Source organism: Gambusia affinis, linkage group LG21, assembly GCF_019740435.1.
Source record: "Gambusia affinis linkage group LG21, SWU_Gaff_1.0, whole genome shotgun sequence".
In the NCBI taxonomy this organism is placed as follows: Eukaryota; Metazoa; Chordata; class Actinopteri; order Cyprinodontiformes; family Poeciliidae; genus Gambusia; species Gambusia affinis.
This window is the reverse complement of record NC_057888.1, coordinates 4696378-4720596: the sequence shown is the minus strand read 5'-3', so window position 1 is coordinate 4720596 and position 24219 is coordinate 4696378. Positions and strand designations below refer to the sequence as shown.

The 24219-nt window shown below is 36.6% G+C and overlaps 1 protein-coding gene across 2 annotated transcripts in view; it reads left to right on the top strand.

The window, feature by feature from the left end:
• The window catches only part of cnksr2a (connector enhancer of kinase suppressor of Ras 2a), a 71652-nt gene that overhangs the window by 13196 nt on the left and 34237 nt on the right, over window positions 1-24219 (top strand). For both annotated transcript variants that reach the window (XM_044104022.1, XM_044104021.1), the window contains exons 2-5: window positions 10714-10877; window positions 12082-12284; window positions 20370-20457; window positions 20867-20908. In XM_044104022.1, coding sequence (XP_043959957.1) covers window positions 10714-10877; window positions 12082-12284; window positions 20370-20457; window positions 20867-20908 — 497 coding nt within the window. The remainder of the gene's footprint in view (window positions 1-10713; window positions 10878-12081; window positions 12285-20369; window positions 20458-20866; window positions 20909-24219) is intronic.

The window sequence follows — 24219 nt, the reverse complement described above, 5'->3', positions numbered from 1 at the left end:
CATTTCCAGTGTGATAAGATATTTGCACAAGAAAGTAGACAAAAAATACTTGGTAAGATTTTGGGTTTTTGCAGTGCACTGTGTGTATTCTAACAAAAGATGTTGGTGGTTAACATCAGCTAATACTCCTATACATTAATAAAGTACAATAAATAGCACTAGACAAATTACTGAGAAATATCTACCAATGAGAAGTTAATGGCAGCTAATAGCAGTTAGCAGTTGCAAAATTGTAACAAAAACACACATTAATAATAACGGTTAAAAATACAGTACAAATCATGACAAAATTATATACGTTGTACATAATTTGAATATGTCTCAAACATATGTTAAAATATAATACTTGTAAAGAAAACGCTGAGCTGATTTTAATACAGACCACAGTTACCGACGGCAACAGAAAAACAGGTGGAGGAGCTGTCAGTTACTGGTTGCTATGGTAACCACCAACTGCCAAGAGCAATGTAACGGGACTTAATACACCAATAAATGTCTGGAGAAACAACTGGCTGACTATACAAAAATAAATTAAAAGAATAAATAAACAAATTTTGACAAACTTCACATCTATAAAATTGTTATAAATCAAACTCTGTTACATATGTGTGTACAGTAACATGTACGGCCTGTATGCGGCAGGCCTTGTGGGTCAAAGGGTTGCCACGTCGTCGACTCGGTGCAGCAATGTTACACCAGCGAGCAATGTTGCTTTCTAACAGCAATTTTGAACGCTCTGATGGGAAGGCCAGGAATTTTCCTCCGCTGTCATCTGTTCACGCTGTGATCCGGGCAGAATTTCACCTCATTTCCCTTCGGGTGAATTTCACCGCCAGACTTGAAAATCAGCAGTGAAAAAGGCGTGATGGGGTTTGATGACACTTCATGCCACAGGAGGAATCAGACTGAGTGATAGTAACAGCATTTGGGATTTCTTCTAATCCACAGGAGTTTAAAAGCTGTAATAGATAAGGACTTACCGTGTTTTCACACTTGATAGTCTGGTAGATCCCCTTTAATTTGGGACTAGATTTTTTACATTTTCAGCTGCTGCAGTTTGCTTTAACACAGCTTTGTCAAACAAACCAAACCTTTTGAAAACTTGTTCCCCTCCACACCCGTGCTCCAAGAGCCACTGAAGGAAACAACATGAAACCAACAAAGAAGACACTGAGCACAACTCCAGAAATGGCAAACGCAACAGGCTGTTGCGTTTGTTTTGGTTGTATTTACCCACAATGCCCTGCTTTTCCACTTGGCATCCACATATACATTGAAACCAAAACAAGACTAAGGTTTCTAGGTGGACCCAAGTTAGCTTTTTTGAGTTCGATTATGCATTCACACACAACAAACTTTCTATGCAAACGAACTAGAGTTCGATTAAAGTGGATTAAACAGGACAAGTGTGAATGCAGCCTTAGCTTACATCAGAGTCCGTTTATTCATGTGTTTTCTGGAATATTGTTTACCTGAAGACCTAAAGACGTACTCGCATGTTCCGGGTTACTACTTCAGTTTAATTTGAAACACTTTGAAGTGTATGCATTAGGATAGTGTTGCATTTGAGGACTGATTTAATTTAGTTTCAGTTTTTCAATCCACTTGTTTACAGAGGATAAGAGTTGTTTTCTCCACCTTGTATTGAATTAAATATGGATTTCGTTTGGGAACATAACTAAGAGAAGCATACATGGTACAAAATATGTAACTGGCAACAATAGGAACCTCTGGCTTTGCTAGGTTGTCCAAATTGCTCGTATTTTAGTCTGCTGCAGTAATAACATGTTTAGATTTAAACTCCAAATGAGTCAAACTCATGTAATGACATCAATCTATCAAATATTACACTGTCATATGTTTAGGTTGCTGATTGTTTCATCAACAATAAGACAGATGATGAGAGCCCTGCCGTTCTCGGCCACAGAGCCGCTCTGTCGGCTCTGACCCTCTGAACAGACTGGAACCCGTCTGCTGCCACATGAATATTAAATAGCTGCCATTTAGCAAATATGGACTCTGATTTTTCTGCTGCTTTCTGACAGGCTGTGAAAGGGAATCCGCCTAGCAACCAGATTCAATTTAACTTAGCAAAACGTTTCATGCTTAAATAAAAGTCATACATTTATGTCAGCTACAGTGAAAACCTGTCAAAGACTGTAGCTCAAACTGTGATTCTGTGCTTTTTGAAATTTGTTATTAAAAGATATGATTAAAAGATAAATGTTTTTCTTTTAAATCACTATAATCCAGGCATTTATTGTATCGTTTATCGGGATAAGTTTTACCGTTTCCACCATTGTTTGTTAAATGAAAGCTTCAATAAATACACTTCAAAAACATAAAATCTAACCAAGTATTTTTGGTCTACGATCTAGTTCAAATATTTTAGTAAACTTAAAATAAGACAAAACTAACTTTCAAGTAATTTTTTAGCAAGAAATAAGAGCTTGTTTTAAGTAAATAATTCCTTGATATTGATGAAAACGTATTTGCTCCATCGGCAGATTATTTAACTAAGACATTTTCCCACGATATAAGTTAATTTATCTGGCAAAAGAACAAGTAACTTTTTATTAATATTAAGGAATTATTTACTTAAAACAAACCTCTCTATATTGCTAAAAAATAGTTTTAAGTTAGTTTGTCTCATTTCAACTTAGTAAAACATTTGCACTAGAAACCACACCAAACTTATTTCGTGGGCGTGCTGTGGTGCCGTAGGGAATAGCGCGACCCACATATGGAGGCCTTCAGTCCTCGACGCGGCCGTCGCGGGTTCGATTCCCAGACCCGACTGACATTTGCCGCATGTATTCCCTCCTCTTCGTCCCCCTTTCCTGTCAGCCTGCTGTCATATAAGGGACACTAGAGCCCACAAAAAGACCCCCTGGTGGGGAAAAAATAAAAAATAAATTATTTCGTAAGATTTTGTGTTTTTGCCAATACAAAATGTACCAATACATTTAAATATTTAAAAATTTAAATATACACATATGCCATTGGAAAAATGTGTGTTTCTTGTTTTTTATTTTTCCAAAAACGTAAAAATACCTTTTTGGAAAATAGGCATTTAATATGTCTGTTCTACTAAGAACAGAGCTTAATAACTACAAGAGGCACTAAAGGTTTGAAATCTTGAAAAGAGTTGCAAATAATTTCTGATGTATGTTGACTTCCCTGCAAAAAGTCAAATTTGCAGATTTGGGATTGGGAAAATTTGTTTTCTTGTTTTTATTCTAGTACTACTGAGTATTTTGTTTTGATAGTAAGAACATTTTCAACCAATTGTGGGATTTGATTTTACAGAAGAGGATTAGGGCCACTGGGAAAGAAAATAAAAAAAAATTTGACGTTAATCTCAGAATTTGGACTTTTTCCTCAGAATTTTGATATAAAAATCAGGATTCTGAGATTGAATTCAGAATAATTTTTTTTTCTCAGTAGCCCTAATCCTCTTCTGTATAATCTGACACGTTTCACATTGAAGGTTGTTTTCTAAGAGCTGCAGTTTTCAACATAATGTCTATCCAAATGAGAGAAGCAGATAGAGCTGCTGCTCTAACTGTTGATGTTACTGGAGCTTTACAGCGCTTGGACCAGATGACGCATAACCCGACTGGGAGGGCCTAGCTCTTTTATCAGAGTCGTGAACATCTCTGGAGTGAGTGCAAAATCAGATTTTATTAGCCGTGCGTATGACAGAGAGAAAGAGGGTGTTTGTGGGAGTTTGGCTTGCCTGCTGTTGTGAAAAGTGTGCTACTGTGGGAGTTAAGTATGTGAGTCAGCTATGAATCACGCTTTTTCTAACAGTCCAACACAAGCACACGCATGATTTCAGTCTCGCGCACACATGGACGTACTGAAATGCAGGTATGAGCATATGACTGCGCTGGCTCATTGCACAACAAACCCACACTGACATCTACAGTGATTTTCTGTCAATTTATAGAAAAACATGGGTGGAAAAAAGCCTGTTTTTTTTCTACAGTAGGAGTTCTCGTAGTGGGCGCAATTTTTCTGCAGCTTTAAGTTCACGAGCAGCTCAACTAATTAGAAAAATGTCTGAATTGAGGAAAAACAAACCATGCTTCTAGCAAAACAAGCTAAAGACAATGATTTTCCTTAAACATAATAATTATGAAACTGAACAGTCTTGAATAGACATTTCCTAAAAACAAAAAATTGAAGAAGTTGGACCAACTTATCTGTCAGTGTTGTGATTAAATCATCAGGTAGACAGAATTATACATTTTGTTGCATTTCATGTGGAGTTTGCATAATTTACATGTGCATTCATTTTTTTTATTACAAGACCCTGTCATACTGTCAAACAGGCAATTGTTTATTTATTTTTTTTCTTTATTATGTCTAATATATATATATATATTTACTATTTTTTAAAATATATATAATATACATTATATTTTGTACACATATAAAAGTATTAAAGTTTCTAGACATTTTAAATACTGTGCAGGAGAAACAGACACATTTCAGAAAAAACTCTTAAACTTAATCTTATAATATTCCAGCAAAACAACTTTAAAATCAACAAAGAAATTTTTAAAAGTTACTAGCAAAACTACATACATTCTCTCAAACGAGTATAGTGGAGACTTAGCACAACAGCACTCCATGGAAACATTTAAAAGCTGTACGATGATCCAAGATGAACTTTAATTAATCAAGTTAATGCTAAAATTCTTGCAGCAACCAGATAGATTGTAATTTTTAAAATAAATACTAAGATACTCAAACTGTTGCAGTCAAAAATTCACATCTTAGAAAAAAGTATACAGTTTTAGGTATATTCAGTTAAAAACATTTTCTGACTTGCTAAACCTTATAAACAACCACTATTATTGATGGTCTGGTTGTTTACTCCCTGCTAAGTTATTTTTCATAGTTATGGGATGAAGTGATTTTTGTCATCTTGTTTTTGTGAATTAGGAAAAATGTCATTTGTTTACCTTTGTGGTTTTTATTTGAATTTTCTACACAAAAGATTTTTAAAGCAAAACTATGTACTAGATGGTTTTTATCTCATCAATAATGCATATTTCTTTTTTTTTTCTTTTAAAGAAAATCATGTTAATGTGTTTTAAATTGAGTTATTTGAGTTAATGCTTTATACCTTTTAATTCATAAAACGGCTCATACATTTTCTATTTTAGAAACCTTTAATATGCTGTTATATTTGCATTTGATGGTTGTTTACAATGTAGATGTGCAACCTGATAATAATAATAAGCTTCCTACTTTAAACACCTACTGCAAAACAGAACGTGTTATAAATATCTGGGCAGATAATCTGTCTAGCAGAAATGTAAGGAAGTGCAAAAATCATTTGAACTTAATATTTTTGGCTGCTTACACCACATTAGTTTTCTCTTTTAAAAACAGATTGTTACTACGACCCAATTTGGCAGGACTGTGGGAACCAACAGAGCCGAAATGCCGTAAAAAAATTACCCAAGATGCGTTGATGCCAAAGATACATGAATGCATCCATGTATTCAAGCAAGTGTCTGTTTTTCTCTCTGTTTTGTGGTAAAACTGGCTGTTGATGCGTAGCACTATTATTTGGTTATTCTGCTGTTGTATTTTGGAGGTCCTTTCTTTATCCCTGGATGCTATCGCTTAGAAATTTGTTTTGCACTGAGTCGGAAAATGCATGAGTTCTGTGAGAAGGAGATAAGAACGTGAGTTGCATGAGTTGGGTAGAGAGATTTAATAAAAGCGATGGTTTTAAGACTAAAGTTAATAGCTACTGAACTCCGTAAGATTCGGCTGATGAAGGTTATGTTTTCTTTTTTTAAATGGATCCCAAAGAGATGACATTACGGTGTATGTATATAAACCATATGGCAGCGCTTCACTTTTTAGCTGCATACTGTGTGGGAGTGTGTGCTTGCTGATGCCACTTACAATTTGACTCTTCAGTATTCAGGGCATTCACGCTCGCCCTCACTGCCAGCGATAAGCGATGCTGATTACCACTGAACTTTCGGCGTAATGTACATTCCTCCGCTTCTGCTTCTCTGCCTCTTTCCACTGGAGTAACAATCTGTCTGCGAAAGCCGAAATTGTTTTAATCAGCTTTGCTTCTTTCACTTCTGCTAACTCTCCACTGCGACTAACAGTCGCATCACAAGCGCAGTTGGTTTGGGGAGCAGGGGACTGATGTCTCATTAGAACGAAAACGGTATTAAAATTTCCCCAACACTAATTGGTGAGCTGGGAACAATCTCAAATGTCAAAGCAGAGAGTGGAAGTAAGAGATCATTCAGATTTCTTCAAGTGCGGTTTTGTGATGTTAACAGTGGAGCTTATCTCACCTGCAGCAGGTTAACATAGAGCTATGAGCGCGACTGAACATGTTCACTACATTTTTTGCACAAAATCCTTCTGAGATAATGAGATTTTAGTTTAGTCAGTTTTGTTTCTTTTGAGTTCTTTTCACAATGACTTGTTTTAGACCTTTTTTTAAACTTTAATGTCAGCTCTACTTTGGATTTAAAGTGGACTCACACATGAAAATGGCTGCAAACAGATGCACAATTATGCAGCTCTGGAAAAAATTAAGAAACCACTTAAAATGATCAGTTCCTCTGACTTTACTTCTTATAGGTACATGGTTGAGTGAGATGAACATTGTTCTTTTATTCTATGAGCTACTGACAACATGTATCCTAAATTACAAGCAAAATTTTAGTATTTATTTGCAGAAAATGAGAAATGGTCAAAATAAAGAAAAAGGTGCAGTGCATTCAGACCTCAACTACCGCAAAGAAAACAAGATCATATTCATTTAGAAACAACAAATGTACAGAGTTAAATTAATTGTGAAACAAATTTAACTCCATACCCAGCAGTCATTGTCCAGCGCACACAGAGCCAAAACTGGCTGATCAAACACTGGTGGAGGTCCGTTTGGGTTGCTAGGTAACAAGCTGGGCTTGGCTTGGGTTGCTAGGTAACAAGCTGGGCTTGGCGGGGTTGCTAAGTAACGGCGCAGTCCCTACAGAACACATTTGTCAAACTCTAGACTCATCCGGCCCGCCGTAGCTTTTTATGTGGGCCTTAGATTCTAGACTAAACACAAGTGTGCTTAAATATTATGTTGTCAATCAAATCAATGCAGTTTTTATCTGTTTGCTGCCAAATTATATCAATCAGTCCCTCCAGTTTCTTGAGAATTATCGTGGAAATTCACGCAAAATCAACAAATCCCTGCACTTTTTTGTGCTGATACATAATTGGGAGGTTATTGCAGATTTTTCTCAAAAATTGTCAAAAACTTTCCTACTTGTACTAAACAGTTGCTTCAACCTTAATTGATGTCAGATTATAGTCCAAGATCTATACAGCAAGTAATAAAAAGTCACATTTGCCGTCATAAATAAGCTCAAATATCGCAAATATTTTCAAACTAGTACCACAAACACTTTGATTTTATTGCAAAAGATCACAAAAAGTGTCTCAACATCCTTGAGGGACTGAAAAGATGTTCAATAATATTAATTAATTTTAAGAATTTCTTAATATTTTAACAGTTTGTGAACTGGTTTTATCAGTACTTTCTGGCACAACCGGCCTTTTAAGAACTTTTGTGACCTTGGTTTGACCCAAAAAGAAAGTGGGTTTGACACCCCTGCCATGGAATGTGATTTAACAATTGAGAAGTTTTTGACACTGCTCATTTTCCAGACACCAAAAACACCAGCTGTTTTTAGAAGCAGTTGGTTTAAAGAAGACAGACTTCCTCTAAATGGTCTTACTTTGGTTCCAAACAGACTAAAGAAGATAATAAAACCAGTTCAACCTCTTTGCATTTTTCTTTATTCTTAGTTGAGACTCTTATAAGGAGAAGGATCTTTGAAATATATTTGTATCTTTTCATTTAGTGCCACAGAATTCGTATTTGTTTACTTTTCTGCAGGGTCAGTGTGTTTCAAATTGTAATTGATTGAACCCCGTAGATTTTTTTCTCCTTCTTGATATGTGCTATTCTGGGAAGGAACGCTTCATTTAGACTTCAGATTTGGTGACAGCGGATGGAGGGTGCAGAGGCAGGAAAAAAGTATCTCCTTGTCGCTGATGAGCAAAGGAATGTGTGGGTGTGTGTGTGTGTGTGTGTGTGTGTGTGTGTGTGTGTAAGTGAATGCGTTTGAAAGCAATTTAGCAGCTGCCTGTGAGCTTTTCCTCTTCATGCTCGTTTTCTTTTCCTCATCCTTCCTTCCTCTGCCTTTCTTTCCTCCCAATCTTTGTTAGTGTGGTTATGATAGATGACTGTGTTATAAAGCTGGGACTTGAAGCGAGGGAAATCAATGCTCCTTCCTCTGAGGTGCGTGTGCGGGCGTGTGTGTGTGTGTGTGTGTGTGTTTGCAGTTGCCTGTTTGTTGATCGGGATGCGTTCATTGTTTTGGGAGCAAGGGGCTGCAGCTGAGCCGCTCTGTCTTGATCTGCTTTCCTTTGACTCAGCAGACGTTGCCGGCCAGACGCAGGAACAAACACTTAATGCATCCACACACACTAACACACACTCTCGCTGTGGAAGGCCAGCGATCGTCCCACACGTCCTCACAGATGTTACGCAATCCAGCAGAGAGTGAAGTCTTAAGCGGCTTGATTGCTCCGTTATTGCTCAGTTGCTCTTTGTTTTTGTTCCAGCGTCCTGACTCTTGTTTAAGGTTCAGCTTTTGTTTTGGGTCATTTTGTACAGAAAAAAAAATTAAGATACATTCTGACTTTTTTCTCAGAGTTTTGACTTTTGAATTTCGAAAATTGTGACTTTTTCAGTATGCGAATGTGTGCGTGAATGTGAATGATTGATTTCATGTAAAGTGGCTTTCAGTGTCCTAGTAAAGCGTTAGTGACTCATATCAGTGGTTTCATGCGGTTGGATTCACTGATTGTGTAAAATCAACCAATATGATGGAAAAATGTGTTTGTGTAACAGTAGTTTTGTTTCTGCCTCACATGTTTCTGTATGTTTTTTGTACTTGAGTCTTTCTTGATACACAGTTTGTTTTGCACCATTTGTGTTTGATCAATTGGAGGAAATCTAAAAAATTATAGTGTTTCTCTGTGTAACTTCAAGTTCACTGTTAAAAGGGACAAATAGTTTTGTGCCAAAACTACATCCGTACCTCAAATCCACACTATGAAACATGGTGATGGCAGAATTATGCTGGGTTAACTGACACCTCACTTTTTGCATTTTTATGTTTTCCTTCCTTTTATCACATAAAGCCCAATTATAAAACAAACTTTGAGGTAAATGCGAGACAATTCGGGAGGTAGGAATTCTTTTTGAAGGTGTTTTTTTATAAGAACCCTGTTGTACGTTTCAAGCAGTGCAGTTCAGTTTAAAGTAAAACACTGCGGTGGGGAAAAAAAAAAGCATAAAAACCGTTTATTACCTGTGTTTTTCGTGTCATTTTGGATGCGAGAACAAACCCAAAACCACCACATTTAACAAAGTTCCTGCTGAAATCTCTTTAATATTCTGCTTTAATATTAAAAGACTCTTTGGTTGCATCCGAATCTGCAACCAAAGAAAAAGCATCAGAAAAACACGACACAGCAGCTGTTGTATTACAGGAACAAGCAGCAGTGTAACTGTCTCTTCCTGTGTGGAGTGATCCGCTCTCCCTGCAGGCGCAGCTCGATGAGGGGAACCACCAGTGAAAGTCTGGAGTCCTACCATATGTTTGCAATGTGGGCTGGGGGGCAAAATTACCACATTGGGCAGAATAAGTGCTGTTAGGATGAGAGGCCCCTGCAACCATTACAGCCCATCATTTCTCTAATGATAATTAACTGTGTTGTGGTTTCTTTAAATATTTCATTACAGGCAGGAGATACTTGGACTATAATATGAGGCTGACTTGATTTTTTATTTTTTCTGCAACATTTTTAATCAAAATGCATTTGTTGATTGAACAGGAGTGAGAACATATAAGAATCCTCATTTCATGACATTTTATTCTGCTACTGATTTGCTAGGCATGATGATTAGATGATTGAATGTTGAAGAAATAAGACAAAATAAGGCAGTAATGGATGGGAATAAATTAGTGCAAAGGAGTGCACTAACTTACCTCGCTCTCATTCTCAGGATGGTCACAAGCTGATTACTGCAATAGTGTCTTTAAAGGTCTACTTAAAACATCAATCAGAACGCTGCAGCTGGTGTTCTGACTAACACCAGGAAGATAGAGCACATTACACCAGTTTTTAAAGTCCTTCCACTGAGAAAGTAGACTTTGAGATACTGTTAGTTTATAAATCACTGAAGATCTCTCAGCATTCAGCTTCTACTCACCATAAATCTAGAACGAACTTCCAGAAAACAGCTGGAACTAGGGATGCACGATCGGCATGGTATCTTCATCGACCGATATTGACTGCAAAGTTTAATATCGGGATTAATCACAGTGCCAGTGATTAATCTAATGTGAATTTCTTAACTGACTGACTGCACTAGTAAATGTAAACTTTAAAACAATAATTTTTAATGCTTTCTCCAATGTTGTTTCTCTTAATCATCTGCACTGACATAAAGTTTAAAGCGCATTTGCAAACTCTATGAGCACCAGCAGATTACTGATGAAGTTTGATTCTTTATTTTTATTTCTCTCTTGATCCGATTTGTGATTTTAGAGTCAAACACCTACAGCAGCTCTGTGTGTGTTTATGTTTCAGGTCTGGACGACTGCTTGCAGCAGTATGTGGGTGTGATTGAGCGGGCGGGTGTGTCCGGGGAGCGGCTGCTAAGGATCAGCCACGCCGAACTGGAGGAGCTGGGCGTGTCTCGAATCGGACACCAGGAGCTCATCCTGGAGGCCGTGGACCTGCTCTGTGCTCTGGTGAGTGTTTCTCTGCTTTTCCTGCCTTGTTTCAGGCTGTAAAATATGCCGCTCTGCTTCAGTGCACAAAGCAACAGCTAGCCGGGAGTAAATTGTTTATGCCCTGCTTCTTTTTCTTTAGATTTCCCAAGGGTCCCTAAAGCAAAGAAATGGCGAGTTGCTTTGTTTTAACAATTAAATACCAACCAGAATGAACTATTTCTATCCCATTAATGGATTTACAAATGAATAAATCTGTTGCCATTTGCAGCCAGAAGTTTACAAAGGTTAAAAAAGCAGGGCTTTTATCAGAGGAATCTAAATGCCATCCTCATAATCACAGTTTTGACTTCTTAAACTGCCCTTTTTAATGATTCAGCCCAGTTTATTCATTCAGAATCATGATGTTGGCCACATCTATCAACATTAAGCAAATCATTTTAACAAAACTGTACTTCCATTTCAGTCTCAACTGTTTCTAAAAACAGCCCAAGCAATTAAAAAAAAAACCCTCAGATGTTTTTTGGTGTCTGGAGAACGAACAATTTCAAAACAATTATAATTTTCTTTTTTTCCTTGTAGATTTGAATGGTTTGTCTCACAAGTATGTTTTTTTTAATTATTTATACATGTTTTTTATTTATAGTTCAGAAAGGAACAAATTTAATGTTTTAATGTATCATTTTATAATAGGTTTTGAATTTCATGTCATCTAATTGAATTTAATTGAATATATATGTCAGTTTTTCAGGATTCATTATGGAAAAACGGCTAAATTTAAATCAATTTGGTGGACTTTAGTGATAAAATCCTAACTTTGAAGTTGTTAAATATAATTGTACATTAAATCGAATTAAACTCCAAAACTGTTGGATTGAATTCATGATAATTTTTTTAGTTATTTAATTTTAAAATAGTGACTGTTTAAGTATTTGTAGACAGTTGTTTGAAACCTCCCGATTATTGAGTCACATTCGAAGGGCACTGCACCGTTACCTAGCAACCCTCTGCTTAGCCCAGCCCCGTTACCTAGCAACCCCAGCAGATTTCCAGCCCCGTTACCTAGCAACCCCAGCAGATTTCCAGCCCCGTTACCTAGCAACCCCAGTGGAATTCCAGCATATTTTGGCTAATGGATCACCTTTATAACATGTAAAACGAAGAAGCGCTTGTGTTTAACTGTTTTCGCTCCCCGGTCTTCATATTTATCCGTCTTTGCCTCCAGAATTCGGGTCTGGAGACCGAGAGCGTCAGGACTCTCGCTCACAAGCTGGGCGCCTCGGCCAAGAACCTACAGAACTTCATCTCCAGCCGCCGGCGGAGCAGCCAGTTGGAGAGCAGGAGCTCGCGGCGGCTCCCCAACGACCTGCTGACCTCCGTGGTTGACCTCATCACCGCTGCCAAGAGCCTGCTGGCGTGGCTGGACAGGTTATACCTCCTTTGGTTTCTACGTTTATATTTTCTAGCAGCTTAAGAGCGAGCGGATGCTGGTTGGAAACCGTTTTGATACATTGACCGTTTAGGTCAGAGTTCAAATCAGTATTTAAGGCTTCAAGCTTCTTTGGCAACAGATGCAAGTGAATTTAAAACCAGTGATGGTATTTATCAATTATTAAATAGTCTAATTCAGTACAACATTTGCATTGTGCAGCAAAATTGTATAGCTGGGTTTTGGAATATTCAAATATAATTTAAATCCTTTTTTCTGAAACTGGAGATGTTGAATACAGTTTACTAAGGTCAATTAACATTGACCTAATATTCTAACAACACTATAAAAATTGTGGTAGTATTCTTGGAGTTATTCACCATTTGGTAAAACTTACTTACATTCAACCTTGAACTTCCTGGTTGATGTCTTTAGATATTGTTTCAATATTGGGGAAATCCACTAACTCACTCGCTCATTGGTTACCTAGCAACTCACTCATTCTTTGGTTACCTATCAACTCACTCATTCTTTGGTTACCTATCAACTCACTCATTCTTTGGTTACCTATCAACTCACTCATTCTTTGGTTACCTAGCAACTCATTCATTCTTTGGTTACCTAGCAACAACCTGCTGAGCAGCTGGTGCAGCAGCAGTTTAAGGTTTTGCCACCTGATTAGAAATAAAAAAACAACAGTGTTGAGTATGTATAAAACAAAAAAACAGTATGACAGTATTATGACACCAGTATGGCAATATTTAAAGATATCTAAAACAAAAAACATACCACTAATTATTATCGTCTGGTATGTTTTTCAGCCATATTGTCCAGCTCAAGACAAATATCTTAACATTTTAGCAGATTTATTTTGATTCTTTTCATGATTTCACACTGGTGAGCCGCTATTAAAATCAAATATTGTGAGATTGTAAGGAAAAGTGTTATTATTTTAGCCTTTTTGATGACCTGAAATGGGAAAAGTTTACTCTCATTTAGTGCCAGATAGTAAAAAGAAATAAAGAGCTTGCATCTTTCTTACAATGAATGTTTTAACAGCGTTGCTGTCAAAAGCCTTTCAGTTTCATTAAAGCCAAACCGCCTTCTGAAACTCAACGAATTATTAATCTGACAGAAAAATCTTTAAGATTTATGATTTTTTTGCATAAATATTTTGGTGTATTTTGTAAGAATTGAAGAAACGTTGTACTGTCGATTGAATTTCACCCTGATGTAATACAAAGAGAGCCCTCAGCTGCAGCCTATATGTGATCATAAAGAATAAATCCTTTCACCATCAGAGCTCAGATACAAAAAGAAGCAGACTCGTCTCCTGCTGCTTGGAAATATGTTTTCATTTCAGAGCCTTTTCTCCTGCCCTCTCCATGCCTCTCTCTCTCTGTCCGTCTCTTTTACTCTTTACCCTTTTCTTTGTGTCTCCTCTTGTATTCATGACTCGACACGATCTCCCGCCTGCAGCACACAAACGTCAGATACAGAGCTAAAGGTCTTCGACACTGGCTCTTGAAATGCCAGACACCCACACCGGTCCTCAGGCCATCTCGACCTCGGGCACACGCGGACTCGCCACGCTCTCACACAGACGCCCACGCGAATCGCGCACGCACGCGTTCGGCTGAACACGCAGGCTTCGCACACGTCCCATGATGCAACTGGAGGTGGCGAAGTGACATTGAGACTCCCAAGACAGACTTGTGCAAACCGTGTCAGTCTCCTGAAATGAGGCAACAACACAAAGCAAATATCCAGTTTCTGCATCAGAGCTGCGTAGTAACTAGTTACATTTACTCTATTACATCTAACTTTTTTTAAAGTGTGTACTTTTAGGAGTGTTTTGACTTTTACTTGAGTAATTTTATTACAGAGTATCGCTACTCTTGAGTAAAAATTCTGGATTTTCTTCCCGCTGAATGAATAACAAACATGTTTTAACCAAAACTTCTCCAGACACAAACACACGCCTGCAATTTTTGTTAAAGTTTCATAAGTTTTTTGATTGAAAGAAACTGATTTGGAAACATTTTCTTTTGCCTGATTTTGATATTTTTTTGTTAATAATGTGAATTATTGTCATTTTTGTCCTTAAAATACAAACAATTTCCACTTAACTTTATATTTTGGTTTGTCTGATGATGTAATTTTTAGATATTAAATGATTGATAATTTGAGGAGTTACTCAGTACTTGAGTAGACTTTTTAACAAAACACTTTTTTACTTTTACTTGGGTAAAAATATTCTCCAGTTAGTGTATATACAACAAACATTACAATATTTGATCTACAAAACAAATAACAGCAACAAAAATGTAAAAAAACAAACAAGTGTACATTCAAAATAAAGACAAAACACTGATCAATTGGTGTCACAACAAAAACAATAAAATTGTTTAACATATGTGGATTAAGTTTTTCTTTTAATCTTGGAATTTATCTTCTAATTTTAATTATTTTTCTATTCTCTAATGCTGCTTGATTGACCTAAATATTTTGGGTAAAAGTGGAAAAGAGAGGTAGGGGAAAAGTAAACAGTTTGTCAGAACAAAGAATAAATAAATGAAAGATAACTTTAAAAAAATACACTGTGATCTTATTATCTGGCTCCCCCATTTCCGTTCTCATCCTCTCGTCTTTGTTTTTAATTCACCAGCAATAAAAGTTACGTTAAAGTAGCGCTACTTTTACTTGATCATAATTTTTGTGCACTCTGCATCAGTGCATCATTCCTACAAGCAAGGCGGTAAGGAAATCTCATCTTGTAAAACTGATTTCTGCAGCCAGGGAGCTCAGAGTGAGGAGTTTAATAATGGGGATAAAGGTTAGCATATCTTAGAAAGTGTCAGATTGGAGAAAAGTTGAGCTTTAATCCGTCTGACTGCTGGTTATCCCAGCTCTCAGGGAGAACGTAGGTATCTGCAGGGAAACATCCTGCAACCTTTCCATGTACAAAATAACCGCAGACTTTCAGGTCTCCTCACATTTTTATTCATTTCGTCTGAATTCAGGAGCTGAACTCAACGTGTGCGTCTTTGAACTGCGTACACACAACATTAATTATTCACACGGAGGAGTTTTATGTGTCATATATTTTGCTGATGGCTGCAAAATGCAGGAACTGTAACTGTTCCTTTATTTCAGCCAGAGTAATGACTGCGCTGACTTGTTTTCTTTGGTTCTTCCCTTCCCTCTACTGTGCTCATTAAAAGCTCTATAAAATGTAAAGCCTAAAAAGCAGCAATACAGTTTCACAGCTGCTGGAAAAGCCTCACTTGTAGCTTCAAAACTTTAGCATTTAGCTTTTTCTATAGAAATTACTTGACTGATTAGATTCTAAGTCAAAATACACAAAATTCTGACCCAGAATCCTTAAATCCTGGGACCAAATTAGTGGATTTTGAAAATGAAAGGACATCCTCTTCAAAGTGGAAGTTCTTTCACTTTCAAAATCAGCCAACTTATTAGTTATGATTACTAAAAATCCATTTATTTTTAATTCAATTCAAGTTTATTTGCACATTTCAGCAACGGCAAGAAGGTGCTTTAATGATAAAAACAAAGAAACATTACATTTTGTCAAATGCCATCATTAAAGTCATTAATACACATCAAATATTAGGAGTAAATTCCTAATTTATAACAAATTAAATGTGAATCTAAACAAATGAATATTAAGTCTTCATTTAAAGGAACTCTGTGTTTCGACAGTTTTGCAACTTTCTGGACGTTTGTTTCAGATTTGTTGTGTATAGGAGCTGAATGCTCTTCCTCCATGTTTGGTTCTGGTTCTGAATATGTAGAGCAGACCACAACCAGAACCAGACAGAATTGCTAAAGGGGCAAGTATCAAGTAAAAATCAACTTTTTTTTGTTTTTTAATTATGTTTGTAATGTTATTCCCTCATTAAAAACATACCTGGAGGAGTGATGCTTTGGTACTTTCACACGTTTGAGTAATCCTTTAGTCTCCATGGCAACGATTCAGCTGTGCGAAAGACCTTGGTGGAGCTAGCTCCTCCCCCCACTCAGCTCCTTCAGACTAGCTGGCAACAATTAGCAAACACCTTGTGGAACTTCACATCTTATACGAGCTACTTCAGTGAAACGCTGGTGAAAACATTAAAGGGTTAATAGAGGAGCCATGTTGTGAGGATTTCCTGAAGGCGGAGTCTCAGGAGCTTCTTAAAGAGACAGAGGCCCAATTTCCAGGCATTAATTTACAAAGTCACATTTTTTAAGTCGTATTTGACACATGTAGCATTTTTATAAAAATTTAAGGTGACATAGTTACTTGATTGTGCCATGAAATGACACTATGTGTCTGGAAAATAAATACAATTTTCTTTTATAACCTGCAGAGTTTTACATCCTAAAGTTTTATAGCTCAAGTTAAATAAAACAAAGTTGTTTTCAGGGCGGTTGCCTGGTGGTTAGCAGACTTCCTGCACACCCCCAGGTTGTGCATGTGTATATATAGTAGTCAACCTCAATAGTGATGACCCAAATCACACAAACCACTGATAAATCATACACTAGAGGCTGGGCTGAGTCTTATCTGGGTCTTTGGAACAGCGAAGGAAATGTGCCGCTTTCTGCCGCCGTCCTAATGTGTGTCATGATTCTGCGCTAACGTTGCTGTTGTCTGTAGCGCCGCGTTGCTGTTGTGTGCAGTCATTAGCGCCTCATTAACTCCACCAGCTCCTCATCACTCTCACCTTGTTCACACCTGAGCACTCGCAGGGTTTAATTTATGAGCGCTTTGCAGAGCCGTTCCTCGCTAGGAAATGTTTTTCTTTTTAGGGAGGTATACTTGTCAACAAAATGGACAGAGTGCTAGAGTGGAAACTGGGAACACAAAGGAGACACTGTGAGCTAGCAGAGCTCCAGGCAAGAAAACATAATAAATTCAAGCTGGTCTAATAGCTCAGCTCACAAAGCCGTTTATAGAGAAACATCCAGACATTAGCAGAGGTCGCCGCTGTGTTTGTTTGCCTCAGAAAACTCAAAATGATGTAAGGTTTGAAAAGTGGTGTTTTCTGAAAGGAAAGGCCTTTTCACCTTCAGCAGATCAAACACGGTTTCCTTTTCCTCTGAGAACAAATTAAAATCTTGTTCTTTGTCGATATGACTGAAAAACCTAACACAGTAAAAGCGTTTCATATCAGTCGGCAGTGATAATTGTTGATTATAGTTGTGGGCATATTAATGATGCAATAAAGACTCTGATGCTAATTGTAAGGATCTAAATCTAGTTTTCTATGTTTACATTCAAGTTCACTGCAAAAACACCAAATCTTACCAAGCAATTTTACTGCAAATATCTTATTACACTTGAATTAAAACAAACCTAACTTACAAGTATCTCTTCAGCAACATATAGCGGCTTGTTTTAAATAAATAATTCCTTAAAACTGGTGATAAATTTACTTCTAACAAGACAATTGATCCATGTTGTAAGTTAAATAATCTGCCAATGGAACTTGAATTTTTGATCAATATCAAGGAATTATTTTAAACAAGCTTCTATGTTTGCTGATAAGTTACTTTTAATTTAGTTATTCATTTACATTTACTACAATATTTGCAGTAGAAACTAAAGATTGTTTGTTTTTGCAGTGTTGGTGTGATTGTAAGTGAGTAATTAATTAATTGATAGTTGTTTAATTAGGTGAGTAACTTATTTCTATGTGTATGCTTATTTTCTATTAAATTTTTTTTTTTAATTATTGACATCACACTTAGTTTTATTTTTCTCGTTTGTTTCACTTGTTTTGCTTCCACTTTACAAGTATGCACTACTTTGTGTTGGATTATCCCATGAAATCCTAATAAAATACATTAACGTTTGTGGATAAAGCTTGAGAAAATGTGAAAAATTTAATAGGAAACAACACATAATCAATGTTGATGAATGAAAAAAGCTCTGCACGCTTTCTACAACCTGTAGGTTTTACTTGTATATAGTTTAAAAAAGATGACAAACCTATAAATATAGTCCAATGATACAATTTCACATTAATATGTTCTAAAATGTAAAGTTTTCTTATTTTCCTGCTAAGCTGGATGTCACTTTATTAACAGTCAAAAGCAGAACTTTAAAGTGAATAAACAAATTGTAAGATACAAATATTTAACATTGAAATACTATAAACCTTAAAGAGCATTAAAAATCAGTCGCTGCAGTGGATTGTAAAGGCATTTGAGGCACATTTATGATGTTTTTGACATTTCTTTTTTTTTCTTCTGGCCTCATACAACAAACAAACGAATGAGTCTCCATTCACACATGAGCGCTGTGACAGCTGACAACTGTGGATTAGGTTCATTTAGAACCAAATTGATTCAGTCGGATAATTAACAAACGCGCAACAGAGTCATGAAAACCACATCACTGACATTTTGCAACCTCTGAATGACAGATGGCAACCTTTAAATCCTCTGAAATATGAAGACAGTTTAGCACCATCCCTGATCATTAGCACATGAGCAATTCATCAACACAACGCATTAAATGAGAAATATTTTTTATTGTTGACTATATTTCAAGAAGATAGAATAACAGTTTTATACTCCATTCATTTCACCAACAGGGAACCAGTGCAGACTTCTACAAACTGGTGTTGTTGTCCATTTTCCTGGTGTTGGTTTGGACTTTTGGATGAGTTACTGTCACTTCAATCATTATTTTTAAATAACCAATGGAAAATACAAAACATGTGCAATGTTTTCTATGTTCTATTTTAGTTGGAGAGTCTCTAGCTTGGTTTAAGATCGTTTTAAAGACAAAATTAGGGATAAGATGAGTAATGTTCTTATTTAGGTTTATTACATATTCTTCATTTCTGTTCCCCCATCAGTTCTAGGTTTGGTTCTGGAGTCACACAACACAAACCATTGACTGGTGAATAGAAAAACCCACAGCTTGAGACGAGCACGAGATGTTTGTTGTCAAAACTAGCGTGGCATAACGCTAAAGTTGTCTCGGTCTGCTCATCTAAACCGGTTTATCACACTACCAGACATCCTTTTCTATTTTTCAGTTTCTTAACATAAGTGGGCTGAGATTGGAACCTTGAGGAACTCCATAAACTTTATTCGTTCAGATTTATATTTACTAAAGCATATAAAGTTTCCCAGTCTGCCCAAACAAAATCAGTACCAGTTTAGTACAGTACCAGGTATTCTTTTCTATTTCTTAATATAAGTGGGCCAAGATTGGAACCTTGAGGAACTCCATAACTGCTTAAATTTATATTGTATAAATCATAGAAAGTTTCCCGGTCTGCCAAAATATGATATAAGCCAGTTTAGAACACTACCAGACATTGTTTTCTATTTTTAGGATGTTTTTCAATTAGGATGTTATCAATTATGTGAAAACTGCAAAAGAGATCAGTAAGAACGTTAGCTCTCTAGCTAACTTTTAGAAATGGTTAAAGGTACCGTATGTAACTTTTATATTAAAAAAACATGTTTCTTACATATTTGTTGAAACTGTCACCATGTTGAGAGAGTTTATGAGACAGATAATCTGTGAAAAGATGGATCTCTATCTTTTCCCTGAGCTGCTGCTGCTGTCTGAAAAAATGTACAAAAACGACCAATCAGAGACGTGAGGCGGGTCTAAGCGCTATCAATCAATCTCATGTACTCTCCGCTAAATGTGTTAACAGTGGAGAGACTTGACGTTACTGGAGGATCGTTTATTGGTGGCTGTGCTAGCTAGCCTGAGCGTTTGTGACTCTGCTAAGCTAAGCTTAAGCCCCGCCTCCTGACTCTGATTGGTTGTTTCAAAGTCAGAACAGCTTGATTTCTTTTCACATATTATTTGTCTCGTACCATACTGTTGTGACATTGACAGTTTGAACAAATATGTAAAAAAAACAAAAAACATTTATTCTAAAAGCTTTAAAGGCAAAAAAATGAAATAAATCCTGGTTTAAATATTGCAGCATGGCGGCATTTTCGCTAACATCTCCCTTCAGCGCTCCCCCTGTCCATCACCCCTGCACATCATCCAGCGCAGCAGCAGCATTAAAAGACTCACCGCTGTTATCTTTCCCTTCCAGGTCTCCCTTTGCTGCTGTGGCAGACTACTCAGTTACCCGAAATAATGTCATTCAGCTCTGCCTGGAGCTCACCACCATTGTACAGCAGGTGTGTGGAAGCGTTTCTGTGCTCGTTTTGAAGACTGGCAGCTTTTATTCTGCTCTGCTTGAAGCGTGAGGCTGAGGGGAGCTGCCGTGGGTTGACATCTCCCCCCTAAGTGCGCTGTATGCATGTGCGTGGGTGGGTGTGATGCAGCAGTCTGCATCCTTAAGCGAGACTCGATTCTTTGCTGTTTACATCTTTCTCAGCCTGTCTTTTATGTGACTGATGTGTGTAAAAATAAGGGCTGAATGCATGTCTGTGTGTGTGGGTGTTTGTTGTCTCTGTGGCAGTGTATAGTATCCAGGTGGCTGGGCTGCAGCAATGTGAGGCCCAGGAAGCATGCAGAGATACTTTAGCAGCATGTGCAACACAAAATGTTCTTGTTGCTACATTAAATGTCTCTCCATTCCCTCAGGACTGTACGGTGTTTGAGACGGAGAACAAAATCCTCCATGTGGTGAGTTTGTCTTCAGCCAGATGCTGTACCTAACAGAGCACAAACCTAAACTGGTTTTAATCAGAGTTGGGTAGTAACTAGTTACATTTACTCAATTACATTTACTTGAGTAACTTTTTTGCAAAAATAGATCCTCTTGAGTAAAATGTCTGGATTTTCTACCCACTGAAATGAAAACCAAACATGTCACCAGACACAGAGACACACCTGCAGCTAGTATTAAAGTTTCGTAAGATTTTATTAAAAGAAACGCATTTGGAAAAAAAATCTTTTGTCTTATTTTGTTATTTTTGTCATTTTTGTTCTTAAAATACCAAAATTTCCATTTAACTTTATATTTCAGTCCGTCTGATTATGTAATTTTTTTAATATTAAATGATTAATGTGATCAGTTACTCAGTACATGAGTAGACTTTTTACCAAATACTTTTTTGCTTTTGCTTGAGTAAAATTATGTTGAAGTTCTGCTAATATTTGGACACTTTACTCACATCTGGTTTTAATGTCTGGAGGCATTAAAAAAGTGTCTGGAGATTAACTACATTTATGTTTCTTGGTAAATTTGGAGGTGATTAGTGCATCTTCATTTCAAAAACACAAAATATTTGTTTTGTAGGAACAGAAAATGAGATGCTAGTACATGTTGCTGTTACGGACAATAAAACTCTTTTCTCTCTTCAGCGACAGAAAAGCTTGTTGTTTCCTGCGTTACTAACAAAAACACAAAACCTTGCCAAGCATATTTGGTCTAGTTTGTAGAGCAAATATCTTGTTATACTTGAAGTAAGACAAAATTATTTTACAAGTAAAATTTCAGCACAAATAGGAGCATTTGAAGAAATACTCCTCCAGTAGATCTAGTATTTTTTCATCAGTATAAATCAACTGTTGACTTCAAACAAGCTCCTATTTTTTTCTGAAAAGTTGGGGTTATTTTTTTCCAAGTCCACTAAGACATTTGCACTGGTAATTAGGTAATAGTGATTGGGAAAATGTTGTATTTTAGCCCTGAATTTAAGCAATTTTTTTTTCCTGATTTGTTTTCTCTACACTGTAAAAACAGAAAATCTTACCGAGCATTTTGGGTCCAGTTTGTTGTGAAATATTTTAGTACACTGGAAATCAAACAAAACTAACTAACAAGTAAATAACTAAATAACTTCTATTTTATTGTCATTCCTGCACTTTATATTTAATATTTATATTTATATTTATGTTTTATAATGTATTTTATTTTATTCTGGAGTAACCTCATAACATTGGAACCTCAAAACATTGTCCTGAGTCGTATGCAACAAAATTTCATTCTGTATTCACCCTGTGCATGCAAAATGATAATAAAGTCAGTCTAAGTAACTTTTCAGCAGGATATAGAGGCTTGTTTTAAACCGTTAATTTCTTTAACGGTTTAAAGAAATTAACTAGATCTATTGGCAGTGTTGGGTAAGTTACTTTAAAAATGTAATCCGTTACAGTTACAAGTTACCTTGTTTAAAATGTAATTGTAGTGTAACTTTTTTGATTACTTTTAAAAAGTAATGTAACTAATTACTTTTGATTACTTTTTGATTACTTTGAGATTTTAATGAGTATTGACCCATGTTCAACATTTAATTTTTGAGAACTGAGTGGGAACCTTAAAAGAGCACTAAGCTGAGAGGAAATTGATGACAGGCAATCACAGGAGGTCCACAAGAAGAGATGCCAGCACCAGGCATGTAAGATTTTCTCAGACTCTTCTCATCGGGCCATACTGGAGGCAGTTGACCAAAATCCCGGACGATTTTTAAATTTCCCCCCGGACATTTTTTTAGGTCTGAAAAGTAGGACATGTCCGGGAAAAAGAGGACGTCTGGTCACCCTATGTTGCATACAATGTCTCATGGGAAAGAATAGATTCCAACGTTTGTCATGCATCAAATATTCGTAAAACATTTTTATATTCACAGATGTAAATGTAAAGCAGTGCATAAATGTTACAGAAGAGGGTACTATTGTTTTATGTAATTGCTGGTATTATCACAATTCCGAGATGTTTGTCCTATCGGGGACACCGTAGTGCAGGGGATTTTTGCGGGCGAGCTGCTGTATTCCTTACAGTGTGTTTACTGCCTGTAGGTAAGCAGCAGCTCCGCTAGCCCGGTGTAAAATATACATTGCGTTGGTATGGCGATCGTTTTTTCTGTTTGTTCAGTGTGCCAGTTGGCTGCAGATTGCATCTTGTTTTGATGAGGTTTGATTGTTTTGTAAAGGGAAAATTGTTAAATCCTGACAGTCTGTTTACTGCCTGTGGATGAAATAAAGGCGCTAAAGTCTCCCCTCCACGAAGAGCCCTGTGTCCGATTCCTCTCCTGCACCGAACACACCCCACTTTTACGAAAAGAAACACAACGCAGAGCCCATAGGGTGTCTTCCACCAGCACAGGATGGAACATCAGAGTGGCATTGCGGCTGTGATAGAGACAAGGAGCCGTAGCGGGAAACGGCGATAAAGAGCGCAAAGCAATAAAAATATCATTACATATTTCGCAAAGGTTTTTGTTTATATTTTTTAAAAAAATGTAACTAAACTTGTAATTCTTAATATTTTCGGAAGTAACTGTAACTGGATTACATATTTTCTCATTGTAACTGTAACGAATTACAGTTACTCTTATTTTGTAATTAAATTACGTAACGTCGTTACATGTAATCCGTTACTACCCAACACTGTCTATTGGCATATTATTTCATTTAGACATTTTTTTCTACAAGTGAAATAATCTAAATTTAGTACCTTTTCATCAATATTAAAAAAATGATTGATTTCTTGCTGAAAAGTTACTTTTGTAAATCGTTTTTTTTTTTTTTCTTACTGAGGTGTTTGCACTAAAGACAAAACCAAAAATACTTGGTAAGATTTTGTTTTTGCAGCTTTAATAACGTGGAAAACTGGAAGTTTTCCTCTTTTTAAAATGCTGTTTCTGTTTCCACTGGAAATACTACTTGATTGTGAGCAACGTCTAGGCGAGTCTCTCATTTTTTTCTGTTTTTCTTCCTTTTGGAGCTTCTTCTAAGAGTCAAGCTCCTACAAATAAGTATCTGCCTCAAATCGCACCAATTAGCAAATATTTTGGTGTCAACATGTTGGGCTTCAGCTTTAATCGTCTCCTTTTTTGCATTTATCAAGCAGAAAGTAGCTCTTTTATGTTTGTTGGCTCATAAATGTTACCCTACAAGCAAGATTTACAAAAATGTAAGAGGTTTTTAGTTTCGTTTGAAGAATGGATGTAGGAAGAAGTCATGAGGAGTCAGCAGCATGAGTGATGAAG